The 25700-nt window shown below is 40.3% G+C and overlaps 4 protein-coding genes across 4 annotated transcripts; 1 reads left to right on the top strand and 3 right to left on the bottom strand.

Annotated features, from left to right (window-relative positions):
* Positions 1-622: 622 nt before the first annotated feature.
* Positions 623-3023, bottom strand: LOC146383747 (uncharacterized). Its single transcript, XM_084935172.1, has 5 exons — positions 2870-3023; positions 1761-1874; positions 1482-1592; positions 1293-1371; positions 623-1196 (listed from the first exon to the last, which is right to left on the bottom strand). The coding sequence occupies exons 1-5, from the start codon at positions 2969-2971 to the stop codon at positions 1105-1107; spliced, it is 498 nt and encodes a 165-aa protein (XP_084791298.1). The 5' UTR covers positions 2972-3023; the 3' UTR covers positions 623-1104.
* Positions 3024-6481: 3458 nt separating this feature from the next.
* LOC146383745 (nesprin-2-like) lies at positions 6482-24677 on the bottom strand. The gene is made up of 3 exons (XM_084935167.1): positions 24631-24677; positions 7102-7284; positions 6482-7021 (listed from the first exon to the last, which is right to left on the bottom strand). Exons 1-3 carry the CDS (start codon positions 24673-24675, stop codon positions 6881-6883), a joined length of 369 nt encoding a protein of 122 aa, XP_084791293.1. The 5' UTR covers positions 24676-24677; the 3' UTR covers positions 6482-6880.
* LOC146383744 (chemerin-like receptor 1) lies at positions 12559-25234 on the top strand. The gene is made up of 2 exons (XM_084935168.1): positions 12559-13400; positions 23830-25234. Exons 1-2 carry the CDS (start codon positions 12782-12784, stop codon positions 24261-24263), a joined length of 1053 nt encoding a protein of 350 aa, XP_084791294.1. The 5' UTR covers positions 12559-12781; the 3' UTR covers positions 24264-25234.
* On the bottom strand, positions 13808-16172 carry LOC146383746 (uncharacterized). Its single transcript, XM_084935166.1, has 5 exons — positions 16018-16172; positions 14909-15022; positions 14630-14740; positions 14441-14519; positions 13808-14344 (listed from the first exon to the last, which is right to left on the bottom strand). Exons 1-5 carry the CDS (start codon positions 16117-16119, stop codon positions 14253-14255), a joined length of 498 nt encoding a protein of 165 aa, XP_084791292.1. The 5' UTR covers positions 16120-16172; the 3' UTR covers positions 13808-14252.
* Positions 25235-25700: the final 466 nt, after the last annotated feature.

Raw genomic sequence — 25700 nt, 5'->3', positions numbered from 1 at the left:
AATTTTTCTCTTTTTAGGGTGCACGCTTAGGATTCCATACTTTTACGGAGCCCGTCTGACTGGATTTATCACTGCACATCACACGCTGGACCGCTTAAACATGTGGGCCCGTACACATCTCAGTGGGACTCCAACACAGCCGCCTCTGTGAAAAGCCTCCAAATTAATCAAAACGGCAATCGGACGGCATGTCAGGTCTTCATGTAACAGCCCAATAAAGCTAGAACGTGCAGATGATGTTGAACGTCGCTGTGTTCTGCAAAAGCGCTTTTCAAAATTGTGTGCACGGAAGTCAGAGAAATAGAAATTGGGTGTGAGGGAGAGAGACGCTGAGACACTGAGATAAAGCGAAGCACAGTCAGGATTTGTCAAGTGTATAAAACCACAATCTGGTGTGTTTTGGCTGCAGCGGATCTCAGCTGCAGAGCTTTTTCAGGTGCGTTATTGCAGCAGGAAGTGCACGGGCGTATTTGCAGGCTCTGTGTCTATGTGCAGCTTACTCAAATGGATCACAAGGACGACTTATGTAAAGTGAATTAAGAATAATCTCATTAGTTACGCCTGTATTTTTCTGTAGATGGAGGGTCAAATAATGTTTAAATAATAAACAGGATTCCAAAAGTACGATTAGGGATAATTTTATTACAGACTTTTAAAGAAGCATTTGTAAATATAAGTTGCATTTGAAACTACTCGACCCCCTTTCTTTGGTTCAAGCCACTTTGCTTAATCAACATGTCAGTGCGTTTAGAGTGCAGAGGGTATAAACAGCTTTTAGCTTTCATCCATACCTCCATCACACCTTTCAAAATAAAAAACACTCCACCTGCACAAAGCAATTTCCAAAATAAGGCTCATCTCTGTACCAACAACCCAAAACAGTGCTTATATTGTGCGTTTACGTGACAGGCTAAAAGATACAGTATGCACGGTTAGAGGATCGCAGACTAATAAAAACAGCCTGGTGTAACACTGCTACAGAGGGTTGAAAGGTGGTGGACTCGTCATCACTGCCGCTGGAAAGTGAGGTGTTGACGCTGGACTATTTCTCTTCTTGGCAGCAGGGAGCCAAACCGGGCCCAGCACAAAGCGTGAGCGCTCCATTTAATTGCTGGCCCTGACTGCCTCCTGCTGGTCATCTTGTTGCTTGAGACGATAGTCAGCAAGGGCTGCCTTGATGGCATCTTCGGCAAGCACTGAACAGGAAATAATTGGAGGTTAAATGTGCACGTGTGCAGAGAAGTTTGGAAAAAAGAAAAAGAAGAGCCTTGACGTATTAAAAGAAAACTTACTGGAGCAGTGAAGCTTAACAGGAGGAAGACTGAGCTCCTTGGCGATGTCTGTGTTCTTTATCTTCAAAGCTTCGTCCACCTGAAAATAAAAGCCCACACACAGCCATGAGCGGAGCAGAATACGCTAAATATTGAATAGATTAAACATTCAAAGGAGCTGAGATGCAGGTCTGTAATGTGTTCACTCACAGATTTGCCTTTCACCCACTCGGTGGCCAGAGAGCTTGAGGCGATGGCAGAACCACAGCCAAAAGTTTTGAACCTGGCATTCACAATCTTCCCCAGGTCATCCACCTCAATCTGAGAAACGTTTTGACTGTTACTCATGTGACCAAAAAAATGAGCAAGAAAAAAACAACAAAAAAAACCCCCAAACAATCTTAATCTCTCCCATTCTTAAAAATGTATCCCTACTAAACTAACAAAAAGAAACGCCTTTAATTCACACACACTTTGTAACAAACATACCTGAAGCTTCATTACATCCCCACAGGCCGGGGCACCCACCAAACCAGTTCCAACATTCTTGGAGTTTTTGTCCAGCGAGCCCACATTTCTGGGGTTCTCATAATGATCCACCACCTTCAGACAACAGAGAGGGGAAAAGGAGCATCAGGCCAAATGCACTCTTCCTGTTGCTGCCAGAATTCAACAATCCCATATTTGCAGGAAGGAAATGCCATCTACATTCAGATACAATGGTAAAAAGAATGCGTACAAGTCTTGGCATCCTTGTTACACAACTACAACTTGACTCACTTGCATAACTGACACTGGCATGAGCAGATTAGGGCTGGATTTCATGGTCTACACAGTGCAAACTGTCATTCAGCACTCCTACTCTATTTCTTGCCGAGTCATTCTGACCAAGACAGTGTGACGTGGCCGAGCATCGCAAAACCTTTTGCATTTTTCATCAGAAATTAAAGGTTTAAAGCCAGATTCCTCAGCTGATGGCTAAAACATGACCTCTTATCCAAGAAATAATTTTAATAAAAGGCATATAATGTCTAAACCTCCACAATCAGCCAAAAACATCCAGCTAAACATAAATACATCACAGTTATGGCTGCCATGACCCGGTTAACCTCCTGTTGCATCAGTACACCTTCACAGGTATCACATAACATTTACCTGACTCTAGCACAACATACTGCCACCCTTTAAAGCGCATTATTCGGATATGGTTAAAACTGTGGCAGTGGACAGCTGGTTGCAGATTAGTGACGTTATTCCAGCCTTCAGTAAGCTAAATAGCTACAATGAAACAATACATTTGTTCATTTTAACGGTCTAGCATCATGGAGGTGAAGGGTTTGAGATAACCAGCGTAAAGGCAGTCTGATGTAACTTGAAACATTTGTGCAGCCAGCTAAATATAAGCCACCGTCCTATGGTTGTCAACAAAATGCCCGAGCAGAAAGATCTTACAGAGTCGTGGTTGCTCGTGTTTAGTAGATCAGTTAGCTGATATACTCCAGGATGCTTTCAGTAGGAGTAAACATGAACCAACAAGCAGCTGCGACGCTGTAAGCCGAGCTCCCCGTTAAAGAGAAGCTACAGACTGCACCACTTACCTTCTTGTGATAGCAACACTGAGTGATGAACTCGGGAGCGGAGAGCCTCCTGGTGAGGAAAGCCAGAGGACTGAGACACTTGTTCGCCACGGTGCTCGCCATGTTGATCCAATGTCGCAGTTAAGAAAGCTCGCAGCTCAAGAGAATGGAACTACACGTCACTGACAGGAGGAGGAGCTACAATAATCATATCTGCGCATGTCTGGTTTATGCAATTTACAAAAAACGCTCTTTTGATAATACAATACAATTGGACTTTCATTTGTTTATATTTTATTTGATTTTTATTATTTTGATTTTTCTCTTTGTGTTTTAATTGATCAAATTATCTCTCTTTACGAGTCTTTATCAAGCATTTAGTAGAGGTGGGTAGATTAAGACAAATATGGAGTGCCACAGGATTCATACTTTAGTTTATTTCTGTCCTCTAAGGTTCATCAAAAAAGAAACATGCCTGGGCAATCGCTGCTCCACTCATGCAGTCACTTTGACATTAACTAATTATAAAAATAAAGTGTTATTGGTCGTCTTGGCTGTTAGGTTTGCTAACTGATTAACAATAGACTATATTCAGACATTCAAATAATATATTCAGCCCACTGAATTGTGTTAAATACTTTATTTTATAGGAAATGAAAAACTACACCTCAGACATGGATTCTGAAAAATTCCTGAGCCCTTTTGTGTTGACTGTCAGGTCCATTTTATTTATAGCCTAAGGAGCATTTAAATAGCAGGCGTTGACCCAAAATACGAGACAGTCACGTTAAAAAAAAAACAAAAACAAAAAACAAGTTTCAAAATACACGAAAAAGCTGAAAGGTGGGTTTTGTTCTGTTAACTAATTATTCTGTGAAGTTGAAAGAAAATGACAATGATTTAGTAGGGAGTAAAATGTGTTCAGAATTTGCTAATTGATGATGATTCATGTCATAAATCAAGACACACTGCTCTCCACTACATAAGCTGCATCAGCAATACTGGCCCTGTATTTACTTGGTATCAGATCGATACTGATATTTGCATCGCACTAGTATTTAAAGAAAACCTTTATGTTCTCCACAACAGAGTCAAAAGATTACATTCAACTTATATGTGGGTTTTTCTTCTTGCTGCTGTTCCCTTGAGGGGTTGGCGCAACAGATCTTCCTGCATTTCACCCTATCTCTAGCATCCACCTCTGTCGTACAGCCCTCTGCATGTCTTCCTTCACTACAGCCCTGAATTTCCTTTGTGGTCTTCCTCTTTTGCTCCTGCCTGGCAGCTCCATATTCATAGAGTCCCGATCAAAAGTTTAAGTCCACTTGAAAAATGGCAAAAAAATCATATTGTGCATGGTTGGATCTTAACAAGGTTCCAAGTCAAGCTTCAACATGCAACAAGAAGAAATGGGAGTGAGACGAAACATTTTTTTTCTGTTGTTGTGATTTGGTGCTATATAAATAAAACTGAATTGAACTGAACACACTGACAATGATCTGAACCAATAAGCCACATTACACAGTAGTTGTGTAATGTGGCTTTCAATTATTATTTAATGTTATTTAATGTGGCTTGTGTATTTTTGCTGCTAGGTTAAAGCCACACCCTTGAGCTTTGCTAATAAGAAACAGAGAGGAGCTGTATAAATGTACCAATATTGATCTAAAATGTGTCCTGAGTGAGATTTATTTACTGCTTCCTTGTCTTGTGATTCCTGAAATGAAAGTTGTTTATTCATCTTTTTCCCCCACTTTTTTCCCCACAGCTTTGTACTTGATTTTGGGGAAGTGCAAACGAACATTAGCACAGAACTCAGAATGTCCTGTACACGTGAGCTAATCGAGCCATAGCTGATTCTACCTAAAAATGTTCTGTAAACTGTTTTTTACAATGTGGGAATTCAATGTTTTTAGATGTCATGTGTAATATTTGTGGTATTGTATGTCTCCCATCTGCAGTAAACCAGTTTAATTATTTCTTATGAGGTCTAACGCGAGCTCAACCACAGATTACAGTTTTACACAGTAACTTCCATTCCACTAAAACAGGGGTCAGCAACCTTTAACACCCAAAGAGCCATTTGGACGCGATTTCCACGCAAAAGAAAACACTGGGAGCCGCAAATACTTTTTGACATCTAAAATGAAGATAACACTGTATATATATTGGGGGTTTTTTTTACCTTTATGCTTTGTGTAAACAACTAAGGCGTGTTGCTTAAATCCATGAAGTGCTACAGAGAAAATTACATTTTAGTTATGTAATTAACACATTTTGAACTCTTAAAGAAATATAACAAAATGAAAGACACCCAGCTGAACTAAAATGATCCATGTAGCAAACAAAAACTGTTGTGAGCCACCAACCTTATATCGCCTTTGGGCTTTTGGAGCCTTGAACTGACTTTTAAAAAATAATTGGAAAAAAAGCACTATGCTGCTAAAAGATGAAAAATAGATATTTGCAGAATTCCGCCTAAATATGTATTTTACCTGGTTAATGTGTGTGGCGGGGCGTGGTCTGCAGCGCCGCTGCAGGGGAGGCGGACGCACCTGAGCGGCACCCGCAATCACGCCTCGCGGCCTTAACGTCTGTGCTATCTGTGCAGTTGTGTTGGTATGTGTCGGGCTGTGAGCTTTAACACCGGCTGTATGCGTCAGCAACCGTGTGTGAAAAGCGGTCAATAAAGAGATGCTGAAAAGCATGTTCATGCAAACATCGTCGGGTCTGCCGTGATATGTTTACAATGGGACTTCTGGTCCCGAACCTCTGCGCACAGCGTCTGCAAATCGGGGCTATACGAAGTCACTTTCATCTTTACGCAGGACTGTAAGCTGTCATCTGTGAGGCGTGAGCGGTGTTTGGAGAATAGCTGCTGACATAATGTGGATCCGAAGATCCATAATTGGCTTACCTGGGGTTGAAAGTCTCGATAAAGGCACGGCGTTTCGGCTTCCGCAAGTGTGACGCTTATTTTGAGCATCACAAAAATAATAGAATATAATTTTATTTTTATATTTCAATATCACAATAATCTTCCAATTTAGAACTACAAGTTAAAAAAAGAACTAACATAAATAAAATACACTTCAGCTAATTACTTAAAAAAAAAAATTTATTTTCCCAAACCACGCGGAGCCGCACTAAAAGGACTAAAGAGCCGCAGGTTGCCGACCCCTGCATTAAAATGATCTGTACACTCAGAAAAATAAAGGTGCCAACTGGAACCAAAAGTGGTTCTTTAGACTGATGCCATAGAAGAACCTTTTTTGGTGCCACAAAGAACCTTTCAAACAATGGTTCATTGAAGAACCTTTAAAGGTGCCCCAAAGAACCATCAAGAAATGTTTCTTTGGGGCACCTTTAATGGTTTTTCAAAGAACCTTTTTTAAAATGGTTCTTTAAAGAACCATTTTAAAAAGGTCCTTCAAATGGTTCTTTAAAAAAACATTTTAAAGAACCCTTTTTGAGTGGTTCTTTAAAGAACCATTTTAAATCTTTCAAAATAAAATGTATCCTAAATTGAATTTGAGTAGGGTAAAATAAATACGAGCACAGCATAGACATACATTAATGGTTTATTGCCATTTCGTAGTTACCAAAAGACAAAAAGGCATTTTAACCCTCAGCACAACATCACTACTAATACATGTCACATATTAGTCATTTAAACAGTAATAATTCAATATTTTTACTATATTATAAATAAATATATATAAATACTATATCTATAGATAACACAATTAATACATGTATTGTTTAATTAATAAAACATCAGAAAGTGATAAAAACACATTAGAAATAGCAATAGCTTCATAACAGACCATTAAATCAACACATTGTCATCAGCAGATGTTTCCATGTTCAGTAAAAATATTTCAAAAACAAGTTTTTGATTAAAATTATCAATGAACTTCAGCGTTATGTAAGGGAAGTTTCATGTTGGACTCATGGTCCTTTGTTAGTCCAGTTTAGGACCATGTCTCTGACGTATGTATCATATCAAATATATGTTATATCAAAACAACCCTACACCTGCAGTTGTTTCAGTTTTTCACAGGTGTTTCCTGTCAGCTGGTCAACCTCACTCAGGCGGATATCCATATCAGCCAACCAAATGACAAGTTCCTCCCTTTGTGCTTCAAATCCCTTCCACTCTAAGACAAGGAGCTGAGAGAGAGAGAGAAAAAGAGTCAATTATAAAGAAAAGAGAAAAGTGAAACCCTCCTCAGAAGGTCTGACTCGCATACCTGCAGTCGACCTGTAATGGACTCCAGTTTGGTGTTCACGTCATCCCAGCGGCGGCCGCACTCCCTCGCCAATGCCAGCAGCTGAGTCTGCAGGGTGCCCTGGAAGAGCCGAGTTAATGTTTGACTCCTCCTGGTCAGGCTCTCCAGCTGGATGATCCGAGGTCTCGCCTCTCGCCGCCGCCTCTGAACACACAAACACAAATTGCATGTGAAGCAGGAGGTGCAGATTTTTTGCTATTCTTTTCTAAATCCAGGCTTGATCACGTGGAGGTATTTGGAAAACTTTTTTGGCCAGCGGACGACTGTTGTCTCGCAGAAAGTCAAGTCAAATGTATGCGATACACAATTAATTCACAAGAACACATTATAAAAAACAAGTCCAGTTCTTGCCTGATTTCAAGTGAATTCCGCATCAAAACAGGGTGACAGAATTAAAACGAGCGTTTGCAGCAAATGTGAGCACAAAGCCTCACTTTGTACAAGCCTGCTATTAAAGTTCTCCTCTATGCAGACAACGTTCCTGTTTTCAAGGCACAACTTGGATCTGCTGTACAAATCTTATGGATACACGCTAAATGACACAGTAGTGTGCACGACTCCAGATTCTGATCCCTCATCCTAATATGGCCCCAAAAGGCTCACAAAAATCCACATAGCGATAGCAATAAAGCAAATGTCGAGGCTTCAAAATACAATGTCCATAAACCAATGGCTGACATCAGTTTTATCATAAGGGTGATAAATATACAACATATGGTCTTAAGACTAAAAGTATAATACAGATTTTAGTCTGAGAGATTTGATGTTCATTTACCTGCAGATGCCCTATACGTGCCTGCTCCGTGGTTTTCCACAATGCTTTGAACATCACTATTTAATACAGGAAGTAGGTGAACTAAAACAAGTCATCTTTCTTTGTGAGAGGACAATGTTAATGAAACAAACCTCAATGACATCATAGAGATCCCTAAAGATGCTCCTGCTGCTTCTCTTCCTCCTCATCTAAAGCTTGCTTCTCCTTGTCCTCGACTTCCATCCAATTGTAATTCAATCTAATTGTGTTTCTCCCCCTCCTCTTCCTCATTTTGTTGGAGCTTTGAACAGAATTAGTGTGAATTAATTTGTGCAAACAAGAAAAATCTACAGCTCTTCGGTCAGAGGTGGTCTTGTGATTTAAGCCGGGTAGATTTATGTGTTGATGCTACCTGCTTCAGCTCTATGACTGGCTGCTGAGTGATATTTACACCCTGGCTGGATTACAAACTTTAACCACGTGCTGAACTTTGGCCCAGCTTTTATACCTCTTGTTAGTATAACGACCTCTTCTTGGCTTAATGTATGATGATGGATAAATGAAATGTACAAAGAAAATTTAACTATATTACAAAAGGACATCTATCTTGGAGCATAATTTTCAACTAGTCTGAAAATAAGTTATACAGTAACAGTTATGTGACACATGAGAAGGTGTGTCTTTTTCTATTCATTCAAAACACTTCAAAACACTCTTCCAGAATTCAAAGTACAGGCTGATGTGAGTATTTAATGTAGGGCTCAACTCTACTGAATTTCTGAGTTTCTAGGGCAGACACAGAGCTCACATCACAGGCTTCAGGCGCCATTTTAGTGATTTTAACAATATTATTATTGGTCTAGCTGACATTAAGTTATGTATGCAGCACGCAATAGAACCACGTATTTTAGAAGCCAAAGGTTCAAATCAGTTAGGAATACCTTCACTTAATTATAACAGTGGGGGTTTTTTTTTTAGGAAAACAGTTCTGTATACCGATACTACATTGTGTTAACTTTAACAGCTAACATAGCTAACCGTTATTGTTAGCACAGCATTAACAGCAAGCTACAATGACGAGTAACAAAAACAAAACAGTACAAAGGTTATAATGAAAATGTTTTACCTTTTCCAACAGTCCCAGACAGGGGCGATTTTAGCCCATTTTTGGGGGTGCTTCAGCACCCCCAAAATGAATCAAAGCATCCCCAAAGATTTCTTACTTTTTTTTGACAATATTTGCTGTTTGTGTGACACACTACTAAAAATATAAAAAGCATACAGTACTGTACTTGTTTGAGACGTAACATTGTAACAACAAAAGTATAGATAACCCCCCCTCCCAAAATGGTTTGTTCCAACTCGCCTCTCCCCTGCTCTGGCTCTAGCGCTCTTGCTGCCAGAGCAATGGTGACTGAGACGCAGCGGAGCGGAGGTGGAAGTGCCTGGCTTAAAACAGGACATATTAGCTACATTTAACCTTCAGTTACTCTTTATATAGTTAGGTAGGAGTCAGAACATGTTTCTTTTTAGCTGAAAAACATTACACCCAGGTAACCTGCAGTGTTAAAAACGTGTTTTCCGACAATGTTTGCTACTCTTCAATCAGTCCTGCTCTGTAGTAAATTCAGCGACATTTGACCGTCCTGTTGCTCCCATTGAAATTTATACAGCCTATTTAAAATCTAAAACTTAAAACAGCTTACTGTTGTTACCACTGTCCTGTTTGAAATGGATACTAACTAGCTAACTGACTGAATGCCCATTAACCTTATAACTCCTGTTGTGTGTGTGTGTTTGTGTACAGAGAGACAGCCAGGTTCATAATGGATATAAGGAAGTTTTTTCAAAAGAAGGAGCCACATTCAGGTAAAAGTGTAAAATCAAATGATCCATCAATCAAGAATAAGGTTGGATCAGTGTTTCAATATTTATATCTTTTATTAGATGTTCATGTGGTTTGGTTATTTGCCTTTTGGTTGAAAGTACACTGAGAGAGGACTTTTTGTTAGTGATCTTAATAGAATTTTTTTCATATTAATGTAATTTTTCATCTAATTGAATACAATCTATTTGTGTATGATTGTCAGTCCAAAGAAGGAGAGAGGAAAGAGGGGAACGTGAGGAGAAAGTACAAGTTCAGGAAGAACCAGGTAAGAAAAACAGACAGGGAACAGTGACAGGCACAACAGAAACTGTTAAACTGACAAAGAGAAAAAAAACCTGATTTTACTCACACAATCTGGAAGTTGTGTTCTCCCTATATTAAAGCTGCTATACAGAATCTGCAAAACAAACTGGTTTGAAACATTTTTGACCCTCTTTAACAACATTCAAACATAACATTATAATTGATTGGGGAGATTAAAATTAATGATATATTTTTATGTGGTTCAGCCACAACTCTACTGAAACCTCAGCCAGTAATAGGTAGGCCAACTTTTGGACCGTCCAGTTGTCTGTATGACTGCCACAGTACATACATCACATTTGCACACTATCAGAAAGTGCCAAACAGCCCTGGTGGAGTGAGGAGCTGTAGAGAGAAGCAGAGTGCTCTGTTTATATTCTAAAAATGTTTTAAGCTTGTTTCAAAGATTCTGTACAGCAGCTTTAAATGTTTTCCAAAAGCACACATACACTTAACTTATCAGTGTTTCTCAAACTTTTTACAGTGTGTACCACCTGATAAAAATGTCAAGCTCTCCTAAGTACCACTATGAAAGCATGAAACTCATAAATCTCACAACACAAAATTAGTATTATTAAATTAGTAAAATTAGTATCTGCAGTAAAGATTTTTTCATACATTGTATACATTCTACCACAGGCAAAGTTGCCTCCATTTTTATAGTTTTTATTAATATTTTGTAACAATTTATTTGTAATAATTCTGTTTTGGGAGTGTTTTTTATGTATCTGTATTATATTATACATACACATTAAAAGTGAATCTCTGTCCAAAAAATGCACTCAGTTTACTTTTTACTCACTATGAGCATCATTCATTATTCTCCCGCAGCAATTAATGTTAGGATATGTATTTTTTTCTATTCCAATCATTCTTCTTTTGCAGCATTTAAATAACCTTGATCAGATTTGATGGTTTTGTTACAGACTTTTCAAAAAAGTGTTTTGCTTTTCTTTCACAAATGTGGGGATTAAATAGTGTTAAAATGTACAAAACAGTGATGTCATGTTTTGTGACGAGGACCCAGGCACAGAGAGACTTGATGAATTTAAGAATCTCATATTAATAAAGAAATTTGCAGACTTGCACAGAGATGGTAAAATTATGATGACTGATAACAGAGACGAAGACAACAGACGATGAGGACAGGGAGGAACAGGGTAACCCCCTGTTCCTCCCTGTCCTCATCGTCCTCATCGTCCAAAGTGACAGTCAGAGAGAACTCGGGACAACATTTAAGGATGCAGGGACTGACAGAGACAGGTTTATCTTGCCTGGCTGGGCAGCTCTCTGGGTGCTCAGCACCCCTAAAGCTCTGATTCTAGAATCGCCCCTGGTCCCAGAATCCAGAGCTTCAAAGACCAGCAGGTGCTCAAGACTGTTATCCGCTTCGCTGTCACCGGCCGTGAGAAAGTGTTTTTCCCTTAGAAAGTTCAAGGCCCACCGCTCGCGCGATCTGCCTGCGCATGCGCATCCCAACGACTGGCCCCCTCTGTCCGCTCCCGGGAGGTTGCCATAGTACAACGTGTTCTAACGTCTCTCTCTCTCTCTCTCTCTCTCTCCCTGTCATTTGGCTCAAAACACATATTAACAAATTGCTCAGTGATGAACAAGTACTCAGATCATTTACCTAAGCAGTGTGCTTTGTCAAAACTAAGTAAGTGTGTTGGTAAGTGTGTTCATTACACTGACATTCTGTTGTGCAATTGTTATTTACTTGTATTTTATAATTTGACTTTACATACTGCTGGGTGGTTTGTAAAGTTTACAATAACTAGTATTATCATTATGCTATATTTTCTAATATATATAATAATCTCAAAAGTAATGCCTTGAAGCAGATAATAGTAATACTTTATTAAAATTTAAAACAGTACAGTATTTGAATGTGTGTATTGTGTCTACTGTTTGTTAACTCACCATATTCATAAACATCCTAATAATAAATTCCATATTCTATTACCACATTATTTGTGATCAATGGGTTTGGTTAGGTTAGGTGTGTGTGTGTGTGGGGGGGGGGGGTCTTTAGGCTTTGGCCCCCACCCCTGCCACCAGTATATTTTTAAGCAAGTATTTCTAGCTTTATTTCAATATTCAGTTTCCTACCATCTGCTCTTAAAGGGTAATCACCAGGTAACCCGCCCTCCCCCTTCGCACACACATGCACAAAAACAAAACACACAGTATAATTCACACCCTCATTATAGTGAATAAATATTTATGCCATTTTACACCATCAAACTTAGATAGCTACGGATGAAGAACCTTTTGTTCTTTAAAGAACCATTTGTAATAGCTAAAGAACCATCTACAAAATAAAAAGGTTCTTTGACGTATGATGGTTCTTTAAAGAACCATGAAGACATCTGAAGAACCATTTAAGAACCATAATTTTTCTGAGAGTAGGCACAATCCTGGTCAAGAAATGTGATATTTTTTGGAGGATATCTCTTTTTGGATATTACAGCAGTTTTTTTCCCTTTCTCTTCTACTTTCCTGTTGCAAAATACCTACGTCAGTACTTACTGAGTACTACTGCCCAAGAAACAGAAGTGAGAAAGTCCACCCAACGGCACAAGCAACTTTAAACTCTCTATTTTCACACGAGACATAAAATCCCTATGTAAGTATCTTTTTCTCTATGAAAAACCTTTGTGTTATTTATAACCTATAATTATAAAGCTCATGTGTAAATGTTTGTATTTTTAAAAGTCGTGGTTCCATATATTTCAGGAACAATCATGGACGTGGAGTATTTTGATTATGATAACTACACCGCAGACATCGATAGCAACTTCACCACTGAAGGAACCCTAAATTTATATAGCGCCTCGTCTTCTTCAACTTATGCTCTGGTGGCAGTCAACATCATCATATGTGTTTTGGGGCTTGCAGGAAATTCCCTGGTGATTTGGATTTGTGGATGGAAAATGAAAACCACAGTCATCACCATCTGGTACATCAGCCTGGCCATTTCAAACTTTTTGTTCTGTGCCTTGTTGCCTTTCGAAGTTGTGTACATGATAACTTCACACTGGCCCTTTGGAGAAGGCTTGTGCAAGCTCGCCTCATCCGCCCTGTTTCTCAACATGCACAGCAGTGTGTTCCTGTTGGTTCTCATCAGCACTGACCGCTGTATCATGGTCTTATTTCCTGTGTGGTCGCACAACCACCGCAAAGTAGGAAAAGCCCTTGGAGCCGTCATCCTCATGTGGGTTCTTTCTGCATTCTTAACAGTGCCCTCACTTATGTACAGGAAAACCACGGTCCACGGCTCGGTCATTCAGTGCCACATGGATTATTGGGTCAGACATAAAGCGGATGATGCAGATGATGTTGAACGTCGCTGTGTTCTGCAAAAGCGCCTTTCAAAATTGTGTGCACGTAAGTCAGAGAAATAGAAATTGGGTGTGAGGGAGAGAGACGCTGAGACACTGAGATAAAGCGAAGCACAGTCAGGATTTGTCAAGTGTATAAAACCACAATCTGGTGTGTTTTGGCTGCAGCGGATCTCAGCTGCAGAGCTTTTTCAGGTGCGTTATTGCAGCAGGAAGTGCACGGGCGTATTTGCAGGCTCTGTGTCTATGTGCAGCTTACTCAAATGGATCACAAGGACGACTTATTTAAAGTGAATTAAAAATAATCTCATTAGTTACGCCTGTATTTTTCTGTAGATGGAGGGTCAAATAATGTTTAAATAATAAACAGGATTCCAAAAGTACGATTAGGGATAATTTTATTACAGACTTTTAAAGAAGCATTTGTAAATATAAGTTGCATTTGAAACTACTGGACCCCCTTTCTTTGGTTCAAGCCACTTTGCTTAATCAACAGGTCAGTGCGTTTAGAGTGCAGAGGGTATAAACAGCTTTTAGCTTTCATCCATACCTCCATCACACCTTTCAAAATAAAAAACACTCCACCTGCACAAAGCAATTTCCAAAATAAGGCTCATCTCTGTACCAACAACCCAAAACAGTGCTTATATTGTGCGTTTACGTGACAGGCTAATAAAAACAGCCTGGTGTAACACTGCTACAGAGGGTTGAAAGGTGGTGGACTCGTCATCAGTGCCGCAGGAAAGTGAGGTGTTGACGCTGGACTATTTCTCTTCTTGGCAGCAGGGAGCCAAACCGGGCCCAGCACAAAGCGTGAGCGCTCCATTTAATTGCTGGCCCTGACTGCCTCCTGCTGGTCATCTTGTTGCTTGAGACGATAGTCAGCAAGGGCTGCCTTGATGGCATCTTCGGCAAGCACTGAACAGGAAATAATTGGAGGTTAAATGTGCACGTGTGCAGAGAAGTTTGGAAAAAAGAAAAAGAAGAGCCTTGACGTATTAAAAGAAAACTTACTGGAGCAGTGAAGCTTAACAGGAGGAAGACTGAGCTCCTTGGCGATGTCTGTGTTCTTTATCTTCAAAGCTTCGTCCACCTGAAAATAAAAGCCCACACACAGCCATGAGCGGAGCAGAATACGCTAAATATTGAATAGATTAAACATTCAAAGGAGCTGAGATGCAGGTCTGTAATGTGTTCACTCACAGATTTGCCTTTCACCCACTCGGTGGCCAGAGAGCTTGAGGCGATGGCAGAACCACAGCCAAAAGTTTTGAACCTGGCATTCACAATCTTCCCCAGGTCATCCACCTCAATCTGAGAAACGTTTTGACTGTTACTCATGTGACCAAAAAAATGAGCAAGAAAAAAACAACAAAAAAACCCCCCAAACAATCTTAATCTCTCCCATTCTTAAAAATGTATCCCTACTAAACTAACAAAAAGAAACGCCTTTAATTCACACACACTTTGTAACAAACATACCTGAAGCTTCATTACATCCCCACAGGCCGGGGCACCCACCAAACCAGTTCCAACATTCTTGGAGTTTTTGTCCAGCGAGCCCACATTTCTGGGGTTCTCATAATGATCCACCACCTTCAGACAACAGAGAGGGGAAAAGGAGCATCAGGCCAAATGCACTCTTCCTGTTGCTGCCAGAATTCAACAATCCCATATTTGCAGGAAGGAAATGCCATCTACATTCAGATACAATGGTAAAAAGAATGCGTACAAGTCTTGGCATCCTTGTTACACAACTACAACTTGACTCACTTGCATAACTGACACTGGCATGAGCAGATTAGGGCTGGATTTCATGGTCTACACAGTGCAAACTGTCATTCAGCCCTCCTACTCTATTTCTTGCTGAGTCATTCTGACCAAGACAGTGTGACGTGGCCGAGCATCGCAAAACCTTTTGCATTTTTCATCAGAAATTAAAGGTTTAAAGCCAGATTCCTCAGCTGATGGCTAAAACATGACCTCTTATCCAAGAAATAATTTTAATAAAAGGCATATAATGTCTAAACCTCCACAATCAGCCAAAAACATCCAGCTAAACATAAATACATCACAGTTATGGCTGCCATGACCCGGTTAACCTCCTGTTGCATCAGTACACCTTCACAGGTATCACATAACATTTACCTGACTCTAGCACAACATACTGCCACCCTTTAAAGCGCATTATTCGGATATGGTTAAAACTGTGGCAGTGGACAGCTGGTTGCAGATTAGTGACGTTATTCCAGCCTTCAGTAAGCTAAATAGCTACAATGAAACAATACATTTGTTCATTTTAACGGTCTAGCATCATGGAGGTGAAGGGTTTGAGATAACCAGCGTAAAGGCAGTCTGATGTAACTTGAAACATTTGTGCAGCCAGCTAAATATAAGCCACCGTCCTATGGTTGTCAACAAAATGCCCGAGCAGAAAGATCTTACAGAGTCGTGGTTGCTCGTGTTTAGTAGATCAGTTAGCTGATATACTCCAGGATGCTTTCAGTAGGAGTAAACATGAACCAACAAGCAGCTGCGACGCTGTAAGCCGAGCTCCCCGTTAAAGAGAAGCTACAGACTGCACCACTTACCTTCTTGTGATAGCAACACTGAGTGATGAACTCGGGAGCGGAGAGCCTCCTGGTGAGGAAAGCCAGAGGACTGAGACACTTGTTCGCCACGGTGCTCGCCATGTTGATCCAATGTCGCAGTTAAGAAAGCTCGCAGCTCAAGAGAATGGAACTACACGTCACTGACAGGAGGAGGAGCTACAATAATCACATCTGCGCATGTCTGGTTGATGTCATTTACAAAAAACGCTCTTTTGATAATACAATACAATTGGACTTTCATTTGTTTATATTTTATTTGATTTTTATTATTTTTATTTTTCTCTTTGTGTTTTAATTGATCAAATTATCTCTCTTTACGAGTCTTTATCAAGCATTTAGTAGAGGTGGGTAGATTAAGACAAATATGGAGTGCCACAGGATTCATACTTTAGTTTATTTCTGTCCTCTAAGGTTCATCAAAAAAGAAACATGCCTGGGCAATCGCTGCTCCACTCATGCAGTCACTTTGACATTAACTAATTATAAAAATAAAGTGTTATTGGTCATCTTGGCTGTTAGGTTTGCTAACTGATTAACAATAGACTATATTCAGACATTCAAATAATATATTCAGCCCACTGAATTGTGTTAAATACTTTATTTTATTGGAAATGAAAAACTACACCTCAGACATGAATTCTGAAAAATTCCTGAGCCCTTTTGTGTTGACTGTCAGGTCCATTTTATTTATAGCCTAAGGAGCATTTAAATGGCAGGCGTTGACCCAAAATACGAGACAGTCACGTTAAAAAAAAAACAAAAACAAAAAACAAGTTTCAAAATACACGAAAAAGCTGAAAGGTGGGTTTTGTTCTGTTAACTAATTATTCTGTGAAGTTGAAAGAAAATGACAATGATTTAGTAGGGAGTAAAATGTGTTCAGAATTTGCTAATTGATGATGATTCATGTCATAAATCAAGACACACTGCTCTCCACTACATAAGCTGCATCAGCAATACTGGCCCTGTATTTACTTGGTATCAGATCGATACTGATATTTGCATCGCACTAGTATTTAAAGAAAACCTTTATGTTCTCCACAACAGAGTCAAAAGATTACATTCAACTTATATGTGGGTTTTTCTTCTTGCTGCTGTTCCCTTGAGGGGTTGGCGCAACAGATCTTCCTGCATTTCACCCTATCTCTAGCATCCACCTCTGTCGTACAGCCCTCTGCATGTCTTCCTTCACTACAGCCCTGAATTTCCTTTGTGGTCTTCCTCTTTTGCTCCTGCCTGGCAGCTCCATATTCATAGAGTCCCGATCAAAAGTTTAAGTCCACTTGAAAAATGGCAAAAAAAATCATATTGTGTATGGTTGGATCTTAACAAGGTTCCAAGTCAAGCTTCAACATGCAACAAGAAGAAATGGGAGTGAGACGAAACATTTTTTTTTTTTTTTGAGATATTCAGAACTCTTCTTTGGATGTTGGCTGCCTTTTCTTCTGTTCTCTGTCAGATAGATCTCACACTGCTTCAGTGATGTTGAGGTCTGGGCTCTGGGGAGGCTGACTGATATCCATGCTTTTACTGCATTGCCAGTTTGTTTGTGTATCATTGTTATGATGAAATATGAAGCTATTTCCAATCAGTAGTTTGAGATGTTACTGCTTGGTGGATTAAAATCTGAGGGTACTTTTCTGTGTTCACAATTTTATCATTTCATTTGACAAGATGCCCAACACCACTGGCTGGACTGTCTCCACCGCGACAGAGCCTCCACCATGTTTGACAGATAGACACTCACTGTTGTACCTCTCTCCTGAACTCCTCCATACATGCTTTCGTTGTATTATTGTAAGGTCTTTAACTTAAGGAACTGAATGAGCCAACTGCAAGACTACAGGCCTTCAGCTTTTGGGAACAACCAACTGGTCACCAACTTAACTACAACGATACAGTCGTTCGTTCTTTACAATGAATACTTCCCGTACTCTGTCTGTAATCTGTGTTGATTCTTGGATGCTCTTAGTAAACAAGGGTGCTAAAGAGGGGTCCTCCCTTTGGAGTTGGACAATATTGCTTGGGACAACCAGGAGCTCCTCAATCTCTGGTTCAGGGAGTGACTCAGCAATTTCTGTCCCCCTCACTTTTTCCTGTCTTCTCTGCATTCTACTTTTCTTTAAATGTGGCCTACTTAGTCCATCAACATCCGGAATTTCACTGTCTGAAAAGGGCAACTCACTCAAACCTGGCTCTGACTGAGACGCTCTATTACCAGACCTAATGACTACTAGCAGACCTTCACATGCAACATGCAGATTCTTCTCTTCTCTGTCCTTCTCTGTCTTTGCTAATAACTCTCCAAGAATTGGCATGTCCCGGCCCAACACAATCTGGTAGGGAAGTTTATCCATTACTCCAACTATAAGTACGTACTCCTTTTCATTAACTTGAAGGTAAACATTGGGAATAGGATAATCAACATTATCACCATGAACACACCAGACTTTAACTTTACCACAAAATGTGGTGTCGCTAGGGAGACAATCTTGCCTGACAAGTGTGCGGCTACTGCCTGAATCCAAGAGGGCAACACACAGATTGTGTGCTCCTGATCACTGGAGGGTACGAGAGACTCAGTTTCCTCCTCTAGCAAGTCAAAACACTGTGGTGAAAGACACAAGTAAGTCTTACTGACTTGCTGATCTGGGCAATCTGCCTTAAAGTGACCTGCTTGACCACAAGCATGACATACCAATGGGCCTCTCTGCTTTACTTCTCTAGCGCGGCTACTGCTAGTGATTGGAGAACTTTGTTTAGGGCCTTTAGCTCTGGACCCATTCCCACCCCCTGACTTACCCACAAATACAGGGGCTGAACTGGGTTTTCCTACCATGTAGCCTTTTTGTGGGCGTCGGGCTGCAAGAAAAGCCTCTGCCATCTCTGCAGCTTCTTTTGAAGTGGTGGGGTTGCACTCTTTCACCCACGTCCTCAGCTCTGGGTTAAGAACTCTGAGAAACTGCTCCATCACTATGACATCTATTTGGTCCTTTGTCTTCTCCTTTGGAAGCATCCACTTTTCATATAGGTCTTTAAGATGCGTTCGCAGCTCTTTGGGTGTCTCATCGTCCTTCACCGTCATGTCGCGGAATCTGATTCGGTAAGTCTCAGCACTTATTTCAAATTTTTCAAGAACGGCGGTTTTTACTTTATCATAGTCCATTGTCTCTTCAGTGTCCATAGCAACATATGCTGCATGTGCTTTACCACTAAGAAGTGGAGCCAGATGCAGTGCCCATTCTTCTTGTGGCCACTGGACCTCCTGCTGCAGTTGGCTGAACTGGTGTTGCATTCTACGCCACCGTTCATCCTGGCGTTGTCTGTCCTGCTCCCATTTTTCCTCACGGTCAGCATGCTGTTGCATCAGGCCTTTTAATAAAGTTGAGAGCTCAGAGAGACTTTGTGATTCGGTGCTGTGCTCACCCGTAGCTTCTGGCAGGTTGCCATCATCTGGGGCCTCCTCTGGGGGAAAATCTGTTGGCCCTTGAGGTTTCCTTGACTTGGTTGATTTCTGCATTGCTATCACCTATTGGCCTGGAGCCACTGCTGCCACCATTTGTGAAGTAGCGTAACATAGCAGCATGGAAAGTGATAGGAAAACAGCATCTGCAGACTGTTCAAGTTTCTTTTAAGTGTTCTTTATTTTCTGGCGTCGCCTTTCAACAATTGTTTCACAAAAACATAAGAACCTTTCAGTCTTCTTTTTCTTTTACGTATTATTGGCGGTTGGCATACAACTGCATGGTGCATTACCGCCACCACTGGTATGGAGTGTGGACAGAAATCACGCTCAAAAAAACAAAAAAACAAAAAACAAAAACAAAAAACACTTCATATCCTCCCAAACAACTTTCCTTCTCTCAAAAATTGAAACAATGCCTGATAACATTTATCCCCCGACTCCTTCTGTAGTAACCCTACAAGATCAAGGTTCATATCAATGCTACTGAGATTTCGGGCCAACCGTCTCCTCTCTACCATATATTTCCGACACTGCAAAATAACATGCTCCAAAGTTTCATCCGCTCCACAATAATCACATTTCCCTGAAGCATGCTTCCATATCAAGAACAGTGTGGAATTCAAACCCGTATGCCCAAATCTCAGTCTTGACACCACCACCTCCTCTCGCCTACTCCTTCTTGTGGATCTCCTCACTCCCACCCCCCTTTGAATTTTATATAACCACCTTCCCCTCCTGTCTTCGTCCCACTGTTTCTGCCATCTACCCCTCATTTCTAGCTTAATAATACTCTTTACTTCCTCCTGACCAAAATTCACCGCCAGATCAACTATCTCATGATTAGTGGCTTCCTTTGCTAACCTGTCCGCTGCTTCATTCCCCCTTACCCCATAGTGAGCCGGGACCCATACAAACACTACCGATAGACCCATCATATGTATCCTGTAAAGAGTTTGCTGAACCTCTAATAAAATATCTGACCTACCCTTCGAATGACCATTCTGTAGACTAACCAAGGCTGCACTGGAATCTGAACAAATAATTGTGTTCAATGGCCTCAAATCTTCCACCCACTGCACTGCTAATAGAATCGCTATCATTTCTCCTGTAAACACAGACAAACCATTATTAATCCTCTTCTCAATTTTTACCATAAAGTCCGGAATTACCACTGCCACCCCCACTTGACTAGCTGGATTCTTCGAAGCATCCGCATATACCTGCACATACCCATAATACTGATCTATGAAACCCCAAACTATATTAGAGTCTAGACCGCCTGCCCCGTCCTTACTCTTCTGGTGCAACAAAGAAAAATCTACAGCTGCTTAAGGAAGTATCCATGGAGGGATTGCAGGCCTCGGCACTCGCCGACATATGTCTAAATGGTCCAATTTAAGTTCCCTAGCTCTTCCCCCCACCACCCATCCAAAGCTCTTTAACTCCCTCCTGCCCTTCTCCCAGCAAGGTCTAAGTACATCTAATGCAGGGTGATCCGTCCCTTGACCCTGTAAGTTTGCCCAATATGTCAATGTAAGCTGTTCCCTCCTCAACCCTAGTGGCATTTCCCCCATCTCCACCTGCAAGGCTACAGTGGGAGTCGCCCCTGTACAAAGTCTCAACACCTGATACTGAATCAAATCTAGCTTGCTAAGAGAAGTGTCTGCTGCCGAATTATATGCCACACAACCATAATCTAACGTTGACCTCACCAATCCAGTGTATATAGCCCTCAGGGGCTATCCACTCCCCAACCCTTCCCAACCAAACACCTCAAAATGTTCAAAACTTTTTTACACTTATCCACCAATTCCTGAATGTGTGCAACCCAAGTTAACCTCTCATCAAACCACAACCCCAGAAACTTAAATTTCCTCACTCTTTCTAATCCTATGCCACATAGCTTCATCTTAATTTCCTCATTAACCCTCTTCCTTGTAAAAAAACATTGTCTTAGTCTTATCCACTGAAAACTTGAATCCCCACCTATACGACCATTCTTCCACTTTACCAACCGCTTCCTGTAACTTCTTTACAACAAAACCAACATTCCTCCCTCTCCTCCATAAGGCTCCATCATCAGCAAAAAGTTAACATCCCACCCCACCCTCTATGTCATTAAACACATCATTAATCATTGAACCTGTCAGTCTTCTTCTTCTTCTTTCTTACATTTGTATTGGCGGTTGGCAAACAACTGGAAGGTGCATTATCGCCACCAACTGGTAGGGAGTATGGTCTGGAACGACGCTCAAAATAAATAAATAAATAAAAAATCCTCATATCCTTCCAAACAGGTTCCCCTCTTTTAAAAACTGAAATAAGGCCTGATAACATTTACTTCCCAATTCCTTTCGCAACAAATCAACAAGATCCAGTTCGATTTTTAGGTTACTGAGATTTTGAATCAATTGTCTCCTCTCAACCTGATACCTCTGACACTGCAACATGACATGTTCTATAGTTTCCTCTACCCCACAGTAATCACATTTTCCGGTACTATGTTTCCCTATCACGAATAATGTATTATTCAAGCCAGTATGTCCAAATCTCAGTCTGGATATGATCACATCCTCCCTCCTAGTCCGTCCTGCGTTTCTCATTCCTCCCACCCTCCTTTGAATTTTATACAACCATCGTCCCTTCCTTTCCTCCTCCCACTGCTTTTGCCATCTTGCTCTCATATCTTGCCTTCCATACTCCTTATCTCTGCTTGGCCAAAACTAACAGCCATGTCAACCACCCCATGTTTTACGGCCTCCTTTGCAACTCTATTTGCCTTTTCATTCGCCCATACTCCATAGTGCACTGGAACCTATAAAAACACCACTGCAAGTCCCATCGTGCGTATCCGGAAAAGTGACTGCTGAATTTCCACCAAAACATCTGCTCTACTGTCTGAGTGACTATGCTGTAGACTGACCAATGATGAACTTGAATCTGAACAAATGCCAGCATGTAGTGGTCTCACATCTTCCACCCACTGAACAGCGAACCTGTCAGTCAAACTCTCACCTGCTTTATATAGAATTCCACTCACACCTGGATCTCATTAACCTCTACCATTGGGAAAACAGGGTAGACTAAATAACACAGTCTAGACAAAGAAACAGGAGTAAAATCATTTTTCCACTTAACAAACTCATTCACCCAACTAAACAGTTTGAAAAGTCAATCTCTTCACTTAATCTGACTCATGAGGTTATTTTAAATGAAATAAACAATTTTACACAAAAGAAACACCCCTTCATTTGGTTACACCCAAGTGACATGATCAGTGACATCATATCCTATAAAATCAGGAAGTACTGGGGCGGCCCTTCCCACATACCTGTTTTACACATAGGACCTGCTCAAAGGAACAGACAATGGTAAGTATAACCAAACTACATAAACAGATGAAAGATCCAAATCAGTTAATGATGAAGTGACATTTAGCTTTAAGTACATTTGCACAGATGAAATGAATATAACCAATGCTACCACAAACAGACCCGGGATAGTATGTAGAGCCAGGGTTACATGTGCTGTGTTTACATTAAAGCATTATGATAGACTATAGGATAACAGAACACAAAATAACAATATATGCAAGTGACAAATGGCAAATGAATTCTGTCCTAGCCACTTTGTCACAGGCTTGTGTATTTTTGCTGCTAGGTTAAAGCCACACCCTTGAGCTTTGCTAATAAGAAATAGAGAGGAGCTGTATAAATGTACCAATATTGATCTAAAATGTGTCGTGAGTGAGATTTATTTACTGCTTCCTTGTCTTGTGATTCCTGAAATGAAAGTTGTTTATTCATCTTTTTTCCCCACTTGGTTTGTTGCATAACAGCTTGGTATTTGATTTTGGGGAACTGCAAAAGGAACATTAGCACAGAACTCAGAATGTCGTGTACACATGAGCTAATTGAGCCATAGCTGATTCTACCTAATAATGTTCTGTAAACTGTTTTTTATAATGTGGGAATTCAATGTTTTTAGATATCATGTGTAATATTTGTGGTATTGTATGTCTCCCATCTGCAGTATACCAGTTTAATTATTTCTGAGGTCTAACGCGAGCTCAACCACAGATTACAGTTTTACACAATAGCTTCCATTCCACTAAAATGATCTGTAGGCACAATCCTGGTCAAGAAATGTGATATTTTTTGGAGGATATCTCTTTTTGGATATTACAGCAGTTTTTTTCCCTTTCTCTTCTAGTTTCCTGTTGCAAAATACCTACGTCAGTACTTACTGAGTACTACTGCCCAAGAAACAGAAGTGAGAAAGTCCACCCAACGGCACAAGCAACTTTAAACTCTCTATTTTCAGACATAAAGCGGTGGTACTGACCCGTTTCATTTGTGGGTTCCTGATTCCTATCCTAATGATTGTCTTCTGTTGCTCTGTGCTTGCCATAAAGCTCAGAAGTCTGACCCACAAGTCAACAAAGCCGTACAAAATCATGGCTGCGCTCATTTTGTCTTTCTTCGCCTGCTGGGTCCCCTACCACACCTTTGTCCTGCTGGAGATAGACTTTAAGAACCACAACCTGGAGGTCCATAAAACTGGACTAAAAGTTGGGGCCACCTTGGCTGCAGCAAACAGCTTCCTATCTCCAGTTCTCTATGTGTTCATCGGCAATGACTTTAAGAAAACCCTAAGGCGGTCTTTATCATCAAGGATTGAGGATGCTCTGGCAGAGGATATTCGTACAGGTGGTCTCAATCACTCAAGGTCCAAAACAATGGAAACTGGCCTAAATTAGAGTTTTTACTAAGGAGTACATCACAGTGCATAAATATGATTACCGTTCTCAATGACACTGATAATATTGAATGTTGAACTAATAAGTTATTATGGTAACTTTAATTGATTTTTGCACAATATCACATTTAAAGACAAAGTGATCACAATCAGTTATTCAGACAAGCAGAAATCTGTGAAACTGCTCTTAATTCTTAATCCATTCAGGTTAAACAAAGCATATCTTTGCTCAGGTATTTTTGTGTGTGTGAATGGCTGTCTTGTCTTATTGATTATTGTCATGTTTCTTTTGAAATTCATATTTTAAGTTTACTTATTGTACTGCATTGTTAGCTCTGCGATAGATGGGTGACCTGGCCTGGGTGTACCTGCGTCTCTCGCTCCCTGGCAGCTTGGAAAGGCTTCAGGCCCATCGTGACCCTGAAATGGATAAGCACGAGAAAATGGGAAGATGGATGAACTGTGAGGAGCAAAGTGATGCATGTAAATATTAATATGAGTGCCAAAAACTGTGGACTCACTAATGAATGTAATAAAATACTGAAAAAAAGATACACACTCAGTCTCCCTTAAAGGGAACCTGACAAATAGTAGTATTTTATTGTCACTTTCTTCTGTTAAAGTTCTTACATTTCAAACTTACACCCGACCTACACCCATTTTCACACCTTAGCTCGTGTGATTAGTCCAGACGCTTTTCTTTCCAAGCTACTTAGACTTACATTTCAAAGTACAGTCAAGGAAGTCTGCTCTAAATTACTGTATTACTTATATTTGTACTTTTAATTAATAAATATTAAGTGCACCTGTATTCATTTTTCCAGTAAAAATCAAACTATCACCTGACTTTGAAGTTCCTGCAGATTATTTTTCTTTGTAGATAGTTTTTACCTCTGCCAAGGAAGCTATGTCTTTGGTAGCGGTTGTGTGCGTGCGTGTCATTCAGTTCATTAAAGAGCTCGAATTTTTTTAATTATTCTGATCAAATTTTGTAGGGGTCCAGAGTGAGGTCATGTTAACTATCCATTAAAATTTGGCTTTCATCCACTAGGGTCTTCAAGGTCAAGCAAATTATTTATTGGTCAAAAATTGATAAAATGCCTTTTAACTTACAAACTATGATTCTTACATGTGTGGTGTATATAGAGAGTACTGCATGAAGATTTTAAATATCAGGTCACATTTGAACTCTGACTTCTCCTTCAAGGTCTATAGACTGATTTGAAGGTCAAAGTGATAATAATGCCATATGGAGCTATTTGCTGTTTCTTACTTCCATTGTGCGTTGATTGACAACATAGGCATGCAGCAAATGATATATGGTGGTTACTTTAGACCTCTGACCTCTTCTTCACAGTTAAATGAGACCAAACTTTCACAAAATGTCCTTCATCTTTAAAGATCTGCTTAAAAGTGGTGGAACCTTTTGTCAGGTTCA

Source organism: Perissodus microlepis, chromosome 7 (assembly GCF_051167445.1).
Source record: "Perissodus microlepis isolate ML-2025 ecotype Zambia chromosome 7, ASM5116744v1, whole genome shotgun sequence".
Lineage (NCBI taxonomy): Eukaryota > Metazoa > Chordata > Actinopteri > Cichliformes > Cichlidae > Perissodus > Perissodus microlepis.
The sequence above is the reverse complement of the archived record's forward strand: the minus strand, read 5'-3'. Positions and strand labels throughout refer to the sequence as shown.